This window comes from Astatotilapia calliptera, chromosome 20 (assembly GCF_964374335.1).
Source record: "Astatotilapia calliptera chromosome 20, fAstCal68.1, whole genome shotgun sequence".
In the NCBI taxonomy this organism is placed as follows: Eukaryota; Metazoa; Chordata; class Actinopteri; order Cichliformes; family Cichlidae; genus Astatotilapia; species Astatotilapia calliptera.
The window spans coordinates 27324827-27341657 of NC_137441.1; the positions used below are offsets into that span (position 1 = coordinate 27324827).

Here is a 16831-nt window from a genome sequence, read left to right on the forward strand (position 1 = left end):
AGGCTTGTCTACCAGGAATTTTAAGCAGATATAAAACTGACTTCCTATAATACATTGGAAGTTTAACTTCCAATTAATTTCTGTGCTGTTGACTTAGAACAGAGGAGATTAAATACACCGTTTTACACAATGAACACTTTCCATCATCGGGATAGACGTGAATGTCATGGGTAAAGTCTTCAAACAGACGTCAGAAACAAAAGCAAATAATAGACATGAAGCAAGCAGAAACCTAGTGTTTGCAGAAGGAGGGAGAATTACCCCACAAATATTGAGCCACACCTTTATTTGCTCATCTAGCTCCATTATCTAAGCCACAGAAACATGGAATTGTATTTTGTCCCTCCAGTTATCCCCCTTTTCTCTGGATTTCATCATTTAATTTGCATTAATGCAAAAATGTAGCCAAACCGGAAAACAAAAAGTCAAGCTAGCCAAGCGTAGTTTGCTTTTTTTCTCCCCTTGGTCTGTTTACCTGTGGCTTTGACTCTTTCTGCATGCTTGGCAAAGTAAAATGGAAAAAATGACTTAAGGTACAATGTAGTGTTAACAGAATCTATGATCGCAGCAAAAGAGGAACTGCTCATTTCAGCCTGTTTCTGCAACACTGTTCTCTTCCCTCCAGCTTTCATCTTCCTCTTTGCACAGGTGAAAGCTCAGAAGTCATCCTTCCAGCCTGTTGATAGGCGTCTTACCAGACATGGTTAGATGTAATTATTGGTGTCTAATACTGTCTGGTAATGCCGTCCATTAAATGGCATTACCTTCTGCTCTCTTACTTCCTATTCTCACACTCTCGTGCATCTGACTCTCAGCGTATTGACAAAGGGCAATCCAGGGAAGCACATCAGCATATTAACAGTAGTGGCAGATGGGGCTGAGTGATGACTATGGAACTATGATCCATGCGCTGGAAGATGGTTTGATTTTTTGGTGGTTTCTTCCATGTGCCTTGAGTCAAAGTTTCTCAATTGAGCAGCAGTTCAAGATAAGGTTGGACTTTTAGGGGTCTTTGTGCTGTAATCCTGTTTCTGACAGGAATGTTAATGTGAATATGATGTAAAAAAGAAAAAAAGGATTAGAAATTGTGTAACGTTTCTGTTGAAAGATCGGCGTTCTTACTCTTACCGCAATAACTAAATTCCTTTTGGGAACTTGGATTTTCTCCAGCTACAGAAGAACAATGCACACAGTTTTCAAAACTCTCACACACACTCTGTACATAGAAACTGTATCTAATGTGGTATGTTGTAAAGAAAAAAATCATTTAAATAAAGATGGATAATAATGAAAATGTTCCTTTTGTTTGCTTGTTTTTTTTCTCTCGTGAAAAGTGACTTTCAGAATAATTTTTAACCATTTACCGCAGATTTCCAGGGCCCTGGCTCTTTGCTGCAGTTTCTCTGGTAATTGTGAACTGTTCCCCCGGCCACACCGGAATGCCGAGCCCCAGTCAGGTGTGGATCAGGTTACCGCTGAACAGAGCTTCTTTTTAAATGCCTCAATTTACCCATGAGGTCTCCCCCCCACTATCAGCTAAGCCTTCATTGTGTCCCGCTCTATAGCAGCACAGAGACTAGCTTGGTAAAACTGCCAGGGTACCGGCCGACTTAACATTCAGTCAGTATAGGCAGTGATTAAAATCATAACTTATGGTTTTTATCAGTGAGAACGCAAACACAAAAAAACATTTAATATGACGTACCTCGGGCCTCTGTGGAATGAGTTGGTCAGTTCCTTTTTATGCGTCAGTGTGTGTTTATGTGTTTGACAAACACTAAAGGTAAAATTAAGAAAAGCTAAATGTAAGGGGAATGTGTTTATTCAGTAACCAATAACCTGTTAATTTTAGCATTTAGTTTATTTTAGCAGCAATGTTTTCTTTTTCAGCGCCTGTTTAATCATTCATTAGTCAAAGCTTTATTTTAAATTGCTACACTGCTTGTTTTTCATTATGAAGGATTTTTTGTGAGGAAAGGTTTTTGAAAGGTTTAGTATTTAACAGGTTAAATACAGCATCAAATCTTAAAGCTCAGCCAACATGATCAGCAGGTTCTCCTTTCACTCTGATCAAACACACAATGGTATCTGTTTAACAACTTAGGGGGAACAACAAAGAAAAATTATGCTGAGTCATTGTGTGCACGCACCTTTAAAATAGTATCCTGTGTTTCCTACTGTAAATGACACATTACAGTGAGGTTTTTTTTTAATATATGGCCTTCAGTTCAATAAATAAATAATACTCTATTTATTTCAGGGCTGGAAAGATCACAGAAGTAAATACAATTACCAATCAATTCAGTATTTTTGACACTGCAATTTTCAAATGTCATATGCAAAGGTGTTATTTATTAGTTCTTTTCAAAATGTTTGTTGTGAAAAAGCCCTTTTGTGGCGGTGCATACTTACAGGGCATCAAAGTAATATGGTCTAAGTATTATTTGTGGTGTTGCAGTGAAGGTATATGAAGAATTAAACTGTGTAAATCCTATGAATGGTAAAGTAGAAATTGCTGTAAAATATTGTTGCATTAATGCTCCTAAACATTACCAATATGCTTTTTTTAAATGATGGGGACACAAACAAATCAAGAGTGTGACATTTCTATGTGAGCTGGTAAACTAATATGAAAGGAAGCACAATTTTGAAATGACTATCTTTTTAAACCATTATGACAGCGTATGTATGCTCCACCTACATATCATTTTGTCCCTCCACAAGCTGCAAGTGTTTTAGCTCTTAGCTTATTGGTGGTTTAGACTGAACTTAAAGACACGGAGTTAAAATGTGTCAGAAATAATTAATTTAAGACTTTAAGTACAATTACTGCTGTAGTCAGCTCCTCCCTTTGTGACGTCTCACCGCTGAATCACATTACTAACTGGCGGAGGGCCTGTAAAGAATTCCTGCGCTGGTCTGTGCATGCTTACTGCAGTCAAACCAGATTCCTGTATTAGTGTTGGCTGTGGATGAGAAGTCTAGACTCACTTAGCTGGGTTATCCACTGGAGTGGAACAGGAGCACAACGGCAGCTAAACGGCTGTGACATACCTGCACGTGCTGACGCACAGTAAGAGTAAAAAGCTGGCACACTCGAGTGTATCAAGGTGTGGAGCTGATTACAGGTTTTGGTAGAAGCATTGCTAGATTATAGGAAATATCTTATTTAATCCATGTGAGAAATACTCGCTTTCACTGTTTTTGTTTTTATCAGCAACAAGCTGCAATTTGTGAGCAAATGCCTTCATTAGAAACACTGAGGAGTATCTTTTCATCTATCTATTTCATAAACTATACAATCTTTGTTTGGTTAATTCTAAAACGCATTAAAGACAGGATAATCGTAGCTTTTACAAAGATTCGATTCATAATTTAGCAGCAATGTAATCAGTCATTTACTGTCAGGTCAGCGTTTGAAGAACGCAGATAAAGACATATAAGATGTGACAGACTTATCACACACCGTACATACCTGCATGGAGTTTGCAGGTCCATAGAAGGTAAATAACTAACACAAAATAGCTTTAACTTCGTTACTTACTCAGGATATCTCTGACAGGACATCTCTGATACTGCTTTTTTGTTTTTCCTATCATTGAGAAACACAAAATGTTGAGTGTGTGATTAAATGATGTATGATATACCTTAATTTTTTTTTAATTATTATTATTGAGCACATTGTCATTTTACTTCGAAAGCTGATGAAAAATAATTTTCTACCTCCTCTTATTCAAAAGTTAAGTAGCTATTTAGCATGCAAACATTAGTATTGGTCTGCTCGACCATAAAATATTCTTTGTTATTAAGAACAAATCAAACTTACATAATTTGGATACTGCTGCAGGGCAAATTCACAAAATACACTGCTGTGAACACACATATTTTACTTAGCTAGCTAACAACTTTTTAGCTAACTTAGTTTAACATGGAGGAACATAATAAATACTACAGGAGCACGCCATAACATAGTCAAGTTGTACAGAAGCTATCAGAAGCTCTGGTAGTTACAGGTTGTCTGCTGGACAAAGAAAAGCGCCTGGTGTCAGTTAACGTTAAGCTTCTGAAGTCATCTGAAAGCCTGACAGCTAATATGTACAACTGTTAGTGCTGCAGTAAACATTAAACTTGCGCCTCCTGTGGGCAAGAAAGTAATTACAGCAACAGCTCAGAAGAAAGGAAAGTCGGACCGTAACGAGAAGCGGTAAGTTTGTAGGTGGAAATTTTGGCAGTTTCAGGTGTGGAAGCTTATTTTTGCCACAACACCACTACCGTATACGTAGAGATGGTCTACAGCTGATCAGCATGCAGAACACAGCTGTAATAATTTTTTAATTTTTTTTTAGAAAAAGCATGCAAAATTTAAAAAAAAAATCTGTGAAACTGTGAGGCCACGAAAGGTGAACCGCGTTATAGCGAGAGAACACTGTATTTTCTAAAGATTTGGAGGTGGATATTTTTGAATTTACTTCCAAGTTGAAATTTTGAGATACCGAACAAAACTTTAAAGCAGCAACCAAAAATTGTACCCAAGCTTCCATAATTTGCACATTAAAAAAATAAAACACTCACAGTGAAACTATCTGTATGTTAGCCTATAGCAGCAGCTGTTTGTTTGTTTGTCACTTTTTTCTCAGACTGTTGATAAAGTCTGACTCGCACAGATATGCTTTAACCCCCAAAACATTGCAAAAATAATTGTTAAGGTTTACTTAATAATAAATAGTTCATGACGCTAATGTTAGCTTGTTCAGTTATAGCTAGAAGATTTAATTTCTTAATGTTGGGTTTTAATAATCAAATCTTTTAAATGTCATAAACCAAGTAACATTAGTTGGTAGCCTCTCAGCTAGATTTTCGTTTTCACAACGTGGCAGAATTTAGATTCAAATATACCAAATGAATGAATCTAGCTGCTTAAACTAGAAGTTGCTGTTCTTTAGTTTTTGCTAGTAGCAACAAAGTGAAATATAAAAGGATAACATAACAAGTACTGTCATGTTCTTGTCAAAGATTTTTGTTTTTATTTATGAGTCATTTTCCATTTAAAAATCAAGCGGTGTCCTCCTGTGTCTTCTCATAGCTTTAAAGGGTGTAACCAACACAATTAACAATTTTTTATACCTTATGTTTCCGAACTTGGAATTCTTTGGAGATTCCTTCTAAATCTCTAAACAAGGCACTCTGGAACTGCATGCACAGTAACTTAGGTCTGATGCATATGACAGGAGAGCTAATTAAGTTTTAAAACTTTTACTTTGAAATGATCAAAATTACATTGTTACATTGTTGCACTGCTTCACTGAGTGAATGGGTTAAATGCAGAGAGGAATTTCCCCACAGGGATCAATAAAGTATACATTATTATTATTATAAATAAAAAAAACTGTATGCTCTCATGCCTAATGCAGCTCTCCACCTCACTCCGCTGCACATGACATCACTCACCATAGTAAAGGGAACAACAACCAGTCAAATACACATATTCTTATCATCCTACATTTTGATCTTCTTATGTAAGAGGTAGGACTGAATCATCAAGTTTGTACAAAATTGTATTGTGACTCTTACACTTATAGCACTCTTACTTACTAACAAGTAAAAGCAATATAGGCAACACGTGTTCATGCTTGTTAGACGGCTGTTTCAGAACAAAGGACAAAATGTACATTTCCACTTGCACATTTTCCCATATCATTGTTATTCTCTGTGAAATTCGATGTCTTTCTGTTTCCGTGTTGTACTTGTCACCAGAGGGAACAAGTAGATATCGACCCTGGGAACGCAGTGTCGCCCCTCGATACTACAGCCCCCTGTGCTCTGCTGCTGTAATCCTGTAAGGAAACCATGAATAGCAGCAGCGAGCGCGAGAGACCCTATTCAGACAAGCTTTTCTTTGCATCGTAACTCAACTCCATTTCTTCCGCTATAACACCTTGACAAGGAGAATCCCTCTAAATAATGGGTTGTGTGGGGACACCATTGCTGCAGGGTGCATCCCTGTAATTGCGGCGCACTTCCTGGTTTGAGTCAGTTGAGATGACATGGGAATAGGTGAGCCTTCAAAGAAACACAAAACTTAAGTTGTCACTGCCCCAAGATAGGACAGTCACTAAGAGTCACACACACCTAACGATATATTCCTGTATTTTAAATTCACTAACTCACTGTCTTTCTGGCATATTCTATCTGATGTGTTTTTTTTTCTTACAATAAGGCCCAGGAGTATGAGTATCAGTGGAGCACCACCCACAGAAAGTTAAACTACCTTAATGGAAAGAAAAAGAAAGGAAAAGTAAAAAGTGTCATATTTCCCACACCCTTTACTAACAAATGGAGGTCAAAGGAAAGATATGAATTCAGGTATAAATAATGAAAGACAGGATTAAAAAAAAGGGATGGTGACATTAAATACACAAGTTTATTCACTAAAATTCATATATGAGCACACACACAGACACACACACAGACACACAAATGTACACAGTCTCTTAGCAGATGGTGAACCATGAGGTTGTAAAACAAGCCTGTTCTCTTTGTCCACCTACGCAGCACTTTGCACAGTGTGTCTATCAGATGGCGGCTCTTTATCAAGGTGTGGCTCACACTGGCTCCACACAAAGCTCTGTTAAACAAGAATATGGGAGGCCTCCTTGTAACAACTGGGGTGTTGTGGCTGGACTAGTTTTATTGCCAAGCAGCTCCCTCTTATAGCTAGTATTTTGCACTTGGGCATTTACACTTTTACAGCCATATGTGTATAAATAACTCAACTGATCAGACTGGCAACTTCCTTCTTTTACATTTGATTTATCACAGAGGATAATTGTGATGCAAAAAAACAAACCAGATCAATAGAGCCAAAATCACGCTGACTCACAGTTTGGTTGTCCTTTTATCAGGTTACAGATGGTAAGTCAAACCAAACTTGATGTATGCTCTAAAAGGCACAATACTTTGGTCCATATGGCTGCTCACAGTGTGCTTATGTTGCTCGTGGTTGCCCCTCTGTATGTGTAATTATATGGTTGCATGTGTGCTGGGTCTAAAAGGTACCCACCCCTGTCAATTATCAGGTTGTTTGGAGGAAGAGAGAAGATTATGCATAATTGCCAGCCATAGCTGGGCCTGGGTGTTTCCCCCAGAGTCAAATCACTGAGACAGAAGGTGATTAGTGGATTTGCCATGCGAGCAGACTAATGCTATGTTGCTCAACTGCATACCTGCTGCTGGATTTGGCGCTAGACTTTATGATTAATGATGATGTCTGGAAGTATCAAGAACGATTCACCTTGGATGAAGTAGTTTTACAATAAATTAATGTTCACATTAAATTATGTCATAGTTTAATGGGACACTTGGGTTTATTTTTATTACTTAGATTTCTAACTTAAATTGTGTAAACTGGACCTAAAGACATAGGGTAGGCCACAGGTAGGACGATGTCTTGTATAGCACTTACTTAGTACTTATTCACCCATTGATATAAGCACTTTATTCTTCTACATCTTAACGGTTGCTATCTACTATTCACACACGCAAATTTGACCCAAGTTACACTTTGGCCAGACTGGAGTAGCCAGAGCTCAAGCCACCAGCCTTCAGATTAGCAGATGACCTGCTCTACCTCCTGTCCTACAGACAACCCAATGTAAAAGATGGAGACCGGTGTATCTAAAGCAAACAAGTCCCCTGAAATGATTTCTTTTAGATGTTAATGACACTGAGCCAGTTGAGAACACTATTTTACCTACCAGGCCACCCTGGAAAACTGGCAAATCCATTTTGATTGACACAGTGCTCTCATGTTACCATAGGGTCCACACAATAGAGGCTTACGGACAATAAATAATGAATGAAGCTAAACTTAGAGGTCCGGTTGGTGTGGGATACACAATCTTGACTTGTTAGTTTGTGTTGTAAGATTCAATCTACAAGTAGCAACTGTTGCTAAGGGTCCCATTACCCGAGTAACTGGTGATTGTTTACATTACTAGTTGGTTTTCTTGCTTTCATTGTGCGATACTGTGGCTAACTTTAGACTAAACTGCCGACAGACCATGTGATTGCGCCCCTGTCGAGTCTGTCCTTCAGTCTGTGGGTTTAACTGTTTGTCTTGGCCCTGCAGTTGGACTATAAGGTTGAGTGCACTTGGCAGAAGAAGAGTAAGCTGACAAGTTTTTCAGGGAGCCCTGATGTCTGTGTGTGTGAAGCTGTAGTTGCAGGTAAACCGTTTTACTTTTGAATAGCTGTAGTAGTTCTGCTCCTGCTTTCCAACATAAATACCTACCTACATTTATGATACTCACACAAAACAACAGTAAAAGGACTAACAGAGCTAATTTCTTATTAAACCACAGCAAACGGTAAAGCCATACAACTATTTATCACATTTCCACTGCTACTATTTGCATACTAGATCAGCATACCAGCCTGATTACATGCTGTTGGTACAGGAAGCAGGCCACCTAGGTACGCTTACTTCATTTTTTTTCTTTATTCACCATTTTCTAGAAGACCAGTGACATGGTGCTGCAATTTCAGCATAACATAATTAGGCACATTAAACTTCACATGTCATCATATTGTAAGCTTTTGGAGGGAGATCACTTTAAAAGAGCAACATTGACAAATTGAAGTTAAATTGGCAGTTTGGGCGGATGCGTAATTAAAATGCACTTCAGGAAGAGTATTTATTAATAAGAGTTATTCTCTGCCATTATGAACCTGTTTGAAGTATGAACAGTGTGATGCTCAAATAATATAATAGTAAAAAATATGCACATACGAAACAGGGAAAATACTATGAATGAAGCGTACTCTACAGTAGTACTTTTCCTCTTGTTCCGCTCTTTATGCCAACAGGATCACTGTGAATGGAAAGAGCTCCTCCCACTTTCTAATTATGGATCAATAATAAATTACCCCAGCGACCTTCGCCAGAGCAAAGAGATGTCATCAAGGTGCTCCGTGGATCCCTGCAGTTATGGTCAGGATGCAGCAGAGACCAGACTGGAGAAGAAGCGAGGCCAAGAAAAGGAGGAAACAGAAGTTCCCTGTGGAAGCAGCAGGCCTGCAGGAAGTCTGAGGAAGGAGGGACCAGGAAGAGAACAGACACTGCTGCCACAGACACAGACTTGGAAAGAGAGACAGACATTTTCCCAATCGTCTGTCAACCAGGAGAGCCAAAGTGGAGGTGTGTGTGGAGTAAAGAGGGCGCCTTATTTTAAATTCTGTCCACAGGGTGATTTTTATTTTAGCACACAAAAATAATAAAATAAAATAAAAACACTATAAGTTAAACAACTTAAATATTCCCCGGAATAGAATAGAATTAATTTCTTCTGCCTTTCTGTTGTAAAGAAATGAATCGGTAATGTGTTGTGTTTGTGTATCAGGTCCATGTATAATGGCACAACCCGTCCAGAGGTCCAAGTTAAAGGATTTGTCAGGCAGGCAGATAGAGGAGCCGAGGGGGCCTGGGCCTTTTTACTTTTTTGGAGGAACCAACGGAGCTAAAATGTTAGTATGAATTATTTAATTTCAAAGTAACTGTTGTGGAGAAATGTATGGTGTGATGCTTGAATAAAAAATAGCATGGTATGTATTTTATTTGGGGCCTTTTGTCAGTCTAAAGCTTTTCTAATGTGACCCCTTACTTCTTGTTTGTGGTGTGATTAAAGTCTAAGTGATTTCCTCTGGGACTTTTCCTTCAGAGTGAGCAATTACTGTGAGAGCAGAGGATGGAAGAGGATTTACAACAAGGACAGGGAGGATTTCAATCTCAAGTGGTGCGAGACCAAATCACCAGCCCAGTACTCCAACTTCAGAGAAGGTAGTGGGAATGCAGAGGATATCACCTGGAGCTGGTTTACGACGAAAATATGCAATTTCTGTTGCTTAGCTTAAGAGACAGAACTAAAAGTTGACATGCTAACTAACTAATATTTCAAAATCCTCATTTTTTGTTCCCAGGCAGGCAGTTGATGTACCAGATTCCCAATAACAAGGTGCTCACCACGAAGATCGGTCTCCTCAGCAGTCTTCAACAGTACGAGCGAGTGAGCAGCAGAGTCAGCCATGGTCAAGCACTTAGGTGAGCTGGACATTTATTTTCCTTTCTTTGTCTTTGTCTCTCTCTCGTATCCAAAATGGTTGTTTCTCTTAAAAGCAGACAGGTATATCTCTGTTACCAAATTTTGCAGCTGTGTCAAATCTCCCAGCTTCTATCCGGTACGATTACTGTGGCTGAATAGAAGCCCCACTCTGTAAATAATGATTTAAAACCATATCAGCCTGTGAAACTATTTAATAAACACGCCAAGTAACCTCATCAGATATCTAGCCTCTCCATTGAATCACAGAAGCTTTGTGTCGCAGTTATATGCTGGATCTGTGGCTAATTATTAATAGTAAATTAGTTTGATTTTACAACCTGATTTTTTTTTTACGTCATACTCGGCAAGGAAATACAATAGTTTTAAAAACAGAACCATACGCTCATAGAAACATGCAGTTAAAAAAAGCTTCACTTATAGTCACAAACATTAAAAATGTACTTCACTTTCATAATTGGGATATGCTGAATGCGACGCAAAGTTATTGTGCAAACATCTGTGTCAGAGCAGGAAGTATTAGATGTAAACTCTGATACTAACCTAATTTTTATGGTAAATGACGTCATGTACAGATGGATACTTTATCTTTGGTAGGAAAAGGAAAAAAGTCTCCCAACCATTGCCCCCCAAAACTAAAGAGCTAAAGAAGGACAAAGCTAACAGTTTCTTAAACATGCAATACATTTTTTATTTTTTTATTTTACTGCATCTGTAGAGCTATCAGTGTGCATCGCAGAGGCCTCTGTATCAAGCTTAGTTCTGTAAGTTCAATTCAATTCAATTTTATTTATATTGCAACAAATTACAGCAACAGTCACCTCAAAACACTTTATATTGTAAGGTAAAGACCCTATAATAATACAGAGAAAACCCCAACAATCATATGACCCCATATGAGCAAGCGCTTCAACGATAGTAGGGGAAACTCTCTTTGGCGTGAAGAAAGCTCCGGCTGAACCAGGCTCAGGGAGGGGCGGCTATCTGCTGCGACTGGTTGGGTGTGAGGGGAGGAAGACAGGACAAAAGACACACTGTGGAAGAGTTAATAATAACTAAAGATTAAATACAAAGGAGTATAAACACATAGTGAGTGAAGAAGAAACACTCAGTCGATCATGGGAAGCCTCAGCAGCATAGGCCTATTGGAGCATAACCAAGGGAGGATTCAGGCTCACCTGATCCAGTTCTCACTGTAAAGTTTATCAAAAAAGGAAAGTTTTAAGCATAATCCTAAAATTAGAGAAAGGGTTTGTCTCCCAAATCCAAACTGGGAGCTGGTTCCACAGAAGGTGCCTGAAAGCTGAAAACTCTATCTCCCATTCTACATTTAAATATCCGAGGGACCACAAGTAAGCCTGCAGTCGTAGCACGCAGTGCTCTATTGGACTGATACGGTACTATGAGGTCTTTAAGAGAGGCCTGATTAATGAATACCTTGTATGTGAGAAGAAGGACTTTAAATTTGATTCTGGATTTAACAGGGAGCCAATGACGAAAAGCCAATATGGGAGAAATATGCCCTCTCTTTCTAGTCACTGTGTGCGCTCTTACTGCAGCATTTTGGATCAACTGTAAGCTTGTCAGGAAGTTTTTAGAACAGCTTGATTATAATAATAGTCTATCCTAAAAAGTAATAAATGCATGAATTAGTTTCCAGCATCGCTCTGAGATATGATGTTCCTCATTTTAGAGATATCACACTTTAGAGATAAAAACTATGAACACTGAGTTATTTTAACCAGCTGTTCAGCTTTTAATGTGATTATGTGAATTTATAGTTACAAATATTAAGATTAGAGTACTTCAGTTTCTACAAACAGAATTAAAAGTATATAAGTGGAATTTTATACTAATGCTGGAAAATGTTTCAGTGCTAGTGAAGATATGCAATAATGGACTATTATACCAGTATATAGCAGGAAATATGCCATATTTTAGACTTTGTGTATGTTTTTAGATTTTTTTATTTTTTTATTACAAACTTCCTTCAGTTCTTCAGAAAAATCTATTTGCATATATGTAAAGCTTGACTTAATGCTTTGAAATTATGGTATGACTGGGGTTTGGAATAAATCTGAACATATGCCGCAAACGATGGATGAACAGAACATATGAATGTTGTTGTGGTACACCAAAGATTTTGTATGTTTGTGGCCTGACTTTCTTTTTTGCCTCAAAGCCAGTTTTCCCGTAATCCATGGCACCGACATCCATGTGGGCTTCCTTATTCGTTTTGTTCTGTTGTAATTTACAGGAGGCTGAAAATGGAAGAGTTCATACCCACTACTTTGCGCATGGATGTGAGGGAAGAGAGAGAGGCTTTCTTTGCCCAACAGGAGGGTAACTGACATCTTACCTAACTACAACAACCTTTTACACATTAGCATTTTGATGCAACAATAACAGTACTGGTTGAACTGGAACATCCTTTAGTTTGCAGGTTTAAAATGAGATCAATTAAACTTGAAATGCATGTTGGGTCACGCATCCAACATTGAAAAGAAAGAAAATCGTTTGTCCTGCGTAGCGTTAAGACAACAGTCGCCTTGGTGAGTGTTTAATCAAGAGGCTGTGGACGCTGGAAAATAATGCACTTCACCTCCCATAAGGCCCTGATAAAATCACCAGGGGAACATGCTGTTGCCATAGAGATGAGTCAGCAGAGGGCAGGGCTGAGACACAAACACAAGGAGAGAGGTGCAGCAGGATGTGAATGCCAAAGAAAATACATTTAATATTAAAGTTGACATTTTTCATGGTAAGCATTGAGAATGAAATAGATTTTTAACACCCACTGTAGTAATTACAGGCACCCAGCATAATGACAGTAGTTGTGCACGGGTTTTGACAAACACGTTTATCACTAAGTAAACAGGACAAGAATACAGACAGCTGCTTTAGATCTGTTGGTGATGGATGAATTTGTGGAAAAGAAGGAAAAAGGACAGAACCAACTCTAATAGACGTGCGTTTAAAGACAGTCGATGCTGGCATCACTTTTAAAACAGCATATTGACTGTTTTTAAAAAAACTAGAAATTGAAATTTTGCATCATAATTTTTATTGACTGCAGTTCACAATATGTTCTGAGCTTTTTTACGTCTTTATTTTCATAATGATATGACATGTAGTGGCCTAGAGATCATATTCCACTACAACATATAGAAAAAAAAGGAAATACTCCGACTCACATTTCAGATTTAAATATTTGCTAAAGAGGTGAAAAGTAAATACAACACACTTGGGTGCAATCCAGTTTTCCCACAACTGTGCTTGAGCGCAACTAAAGCACGATTTCACGGAATCAGATTTTACTGCTGAAAATGACAAATGCCTCAATACAGGATTAAGCCTTGAAAAGTTAAAAACAATACAGAAAAGGAAACTGTCAGGTGGAAAGCTCAGTTCCTGTGACACCCCGTTAATTTAATTTTGTCACTGTCGCCAGGTGTGAGCAACAGGGAGAGCCGCATGTGGATCTGTAAGCCTACGGGTATGAACCAGGGAAGAGGGATCTTCCTTTTGAAGAGCAAGGAGGACATAGCTGCCTTCAGACTGAAGCTGAAGCACATGGAGGACCGCCAGTTCAACAGGAAAATGCATTACCGCCAGCCTCAGGCTTACATCGTTCAACAGTTGGTGAACACAGGATGTTAAGATTAATATCACCCACACTTGCAGTTCCCAGAGAAGCAGGCATATTATTCTATTTTTGTAGCTTGAGTGCCTGCTATTCCTGGTTTTTAGTATTGGCACATGGTTTTAAAAGCATCAACAGGCTTCAAAAAACCTTTAGTTTTGGGTCTCTGATTCAGTTGTCATTTTGCAGTGCTGTTCTAAAATAACATGAACAGAAGTAACAGCAGCCAATGATAAGGAACCATAAAAACAATTCTGTTGTACTACAGGTTGTTTAGTCAACCATCTGTCATTCATTTCTTACTGTCAGCTTCAGCTTCTTGCTGTCAAACGCAGCCTTTGAAGGTGTTTGTGCGATTGAATGCAGACCTACGATTTGTCCTCAGTTACATCCAGAACCCGCTGCTGCTGAAAGGGAAAAAGTTTGACGTGCGTTCCTACCTTCTCATCGCATGCACTGCACCTTATGTGGTCTTTTTCCGTCATGGTTACGTGCGACTGACTTGTGACCTCTATGACCCCACCTCCAAGAACCTTTCTGCCCACCTGACCAACCAGGTAGACCCCTAATCTAGATAGACTCTGCGAGAATATGAAGGGTTAACTGGAAGATCAAAGTCTAAACGGTTTTACAATCATCTGCTTGGAAATCAGACAGCTGTTAAAAAATGTGGTGAATGGGGGAAGCAGTTAGAAAGCAGGTCCTTCCAGTGGACCTTGTAACAAGGCTAAACGTGTCCTGAAACAATGTGCCATCTTCCGTATACGCTAAGAAATGAGTCCTGGCTATAGCAGAAATGTGTATTTAGGAATAGAAACCAAAATGACACTTTACATCATCACTGTTTTAACTAGAGCGGTATGTCTTTGAAATGTTATTTACAAGCATTTCCACAGACAGACCAGATCAGATTCACATTCACTTTATTGTCTACATTTAGCAAAACACACAAATCACTGTAATTGAACCATTAAACTAGCAAAGGATTTTAACCTTGGTTTATTTTGTATTTTAGCTTGAATCACACATTAGTTTAGGTTTTACTTTCGGTGGTGAATTTTATGTGCACATCAGATATTAAAGATGCTAAACATGTTTCAGCTGGAAAATTATTGCTAGAGGGACACTCATGTCTGTCTTTTTTTATGCTACATGTCTTCATTATTTCCAGATCAAGCTTTTTGTTTTGGCACAAACTTGCTACCTGCCTCTGCTCACATCTTTGTGTGTCTCTGGTCCCCCTGCTGTTCGTTTCCAGTACATGCAGAAGAAGAACCCTCTTTACAGCCAACTGAAGGAAGACACTGTGTGGTCCATGGAGAGCTTCAACGCCTACGTCAACGACAGGTTTCAGGCTGCAAAGGATCTGCCCAGGGACTGGGTGCTGGGCGCCTTTGCAGTGAGTGCAGTGTTGTAGCTCTCAGGGACCAATTACAATTATAATGATGGTTACTGGCACATGCAGCTAATTGAGATTGTGGTTAAGTTTTGGATGCATCATCCCATCACTAAAATGAGATGTTACATGTGATGGGTTGTTTTTTTTTACAGTGCCCTGCAGATTGGTCGGTTCATTTTTGGCGTTGTGTCTCACACACACACACACACACACACACACACACACACACACACACACACACACACACACACACACACTTCTTTGACTTAAATGAAGCTTGAGCTATATGCAGTAGTGAGGAACTTTAATTAGTTGAAGTGAAACAAACCAGCCGGTAATACAAAAGTCATAAAATCATTCTGATGCCTAATGAACAACTTTCTTTCTCCCTGATATTCAGAAGCGCATGCAGCAGATCATGAGCCAGTGCTTCTTAGCAGTCAAGTCAAAGTTAGACTGCCGCCTGGGGTTCTTTGACTTGATCGGCTGTGACTTCTTGGTCGATGAAGACTTCAAAGTGGGTAGGACATTTCTGGTAATGTGAATGCAAACAGTGTTTAGCATGTGCATTGAGTGTGTGCATTCCTGATAGGTGTGGCTGCTGGAGATGAACTGCAATCCAGCTCTCCATACGAACTGTGAGGTGCTAAAGGAGGTGATACCCAGCGTGGTTGTGGAGACACTAGGTGAGTTCTGGAAAAACAAACAGCACGTTTCGCAAGCCCCAAATGCAAATTCAGCATATGTTTGTATTAATACCACTCCACCAAAGATGTTCTCACATTTTGTTTAGTGTTTAACTGGCATAGTCACAGTTCCCTTTATTGCACATGTTTGCTAAACCAAAAGTGTTTTTTCTATCTATAAGTCTGTCTGTTGTTTTATGCCCTTCTCTAGATTTGACTCTGGAGATCTTCAGGAAGATTCGTGGCAGGCAGAAAATATTTCCTTTGGTCAGTCAGAGGGAGTTTGTGCTTCTCTATAGTGCTTTTTCCACTACAGAGAAGTCTAGCATGGAATTGCAGAAAAACACCAAAGATGCTCAGAAAACTGAACCCAGAAGGTTTATGTGTGGAACAGAGGAAAAAAGTGTTCCCTCGGCACCCCCTGATAATTCTGCAAATGATTCAGCACTTCCAAAACGAAGGAGCAGGTCGATGAGTGGCCACCGTCCCACCAGCACTTCACAAAATCATCGTGAGTCAGGGAATTCACATTATACAGCTAAACTCAAGCTAAGCAAAAGTACTTTGAATCATCATTTAAAGGCTGGAAATGACCATCACATCCCCGTCATCACTAGCTCTGAGTGAGTGAAGCTCTACCTGTCTGTGGCTCTCCTGGAACACCGTACCTTACAGTATTGAACATGTGGAACAATTTAGGATATGAAGAGTTTAGTGTAGAAAAGAAAAGAGGAACTGTGACAGTATGCAGACAGCTGCGGTATAAAAAGCCTTTGGTGCTTTTTAAAGATTTTAAGAGAAATACTCTGGAAAATGCGTCAATAAAGAATGTATTCATCATCAACAATATCTTCTGGCTTCTTTTTTTGGTCCTGTTTGGTAAGGAAGGTGTGGCGAAGAGAACCCATGTCAAAGTCATTTTTCTTTGTTAGTGCATGCATACAACATTCATTCTCAAATCAAAGGGTCTGGTAGAAAATGCATCAGT

The 16831-nt window shown here is 39.0% G+C and overlaps 1 protein-coding gene across 3 annotated transcripts; it reads left to right on the forward strand.

Moving 5' to 3' along the window:
- Nucleotides 1–6205: 6205 nt before the first annotated feature.
- ttll10 (tubulin tyrosine ligase-like family, member 10) lies at nt 6206–16687 on the forward strand. Of its 3 annotated transcripts, none has more exons than XM_080294248.1 (12): nt 6206–8225; nt 8866–9196; nt 9399–9522; nt 9717–9835; nt 9976–10096; nt 12373–12458; nt 13567–13753; nt 14144–14315; nt 14930–15157; nt 15558–15678; nt 15750–15843; nt 16055–16687. In XM_080294248.1, the coding sequence occupies exons 2-11, from the start codon at nt 8953–8955 to the stop codon at nt 15797–15799; spliced, it is 1452 nt and encodes a 483-aa protein (XP_080150374.1). In that variant the 5' UTR covers nt 6206–8225; nt 8866–8952; the 3' UTR covers nt 15800–15843; nt 16055–16687. The 3 variants fall into 3 exon arrangements, with proteins under 3 accessions (XP_080150374.1, XP_026010407.2, XP_080150373.1); XM_026154622.2 differs by having other exon boundaries at nt 6931–8225; nt 15558–15674; XM_080294247.1 differs by having other exon boundaries at nt 6937–8225; nt 15017–15157; nt 15558–15674.
- Nucleotides 16688–16831: the final 144 nt, after the last annotated feature.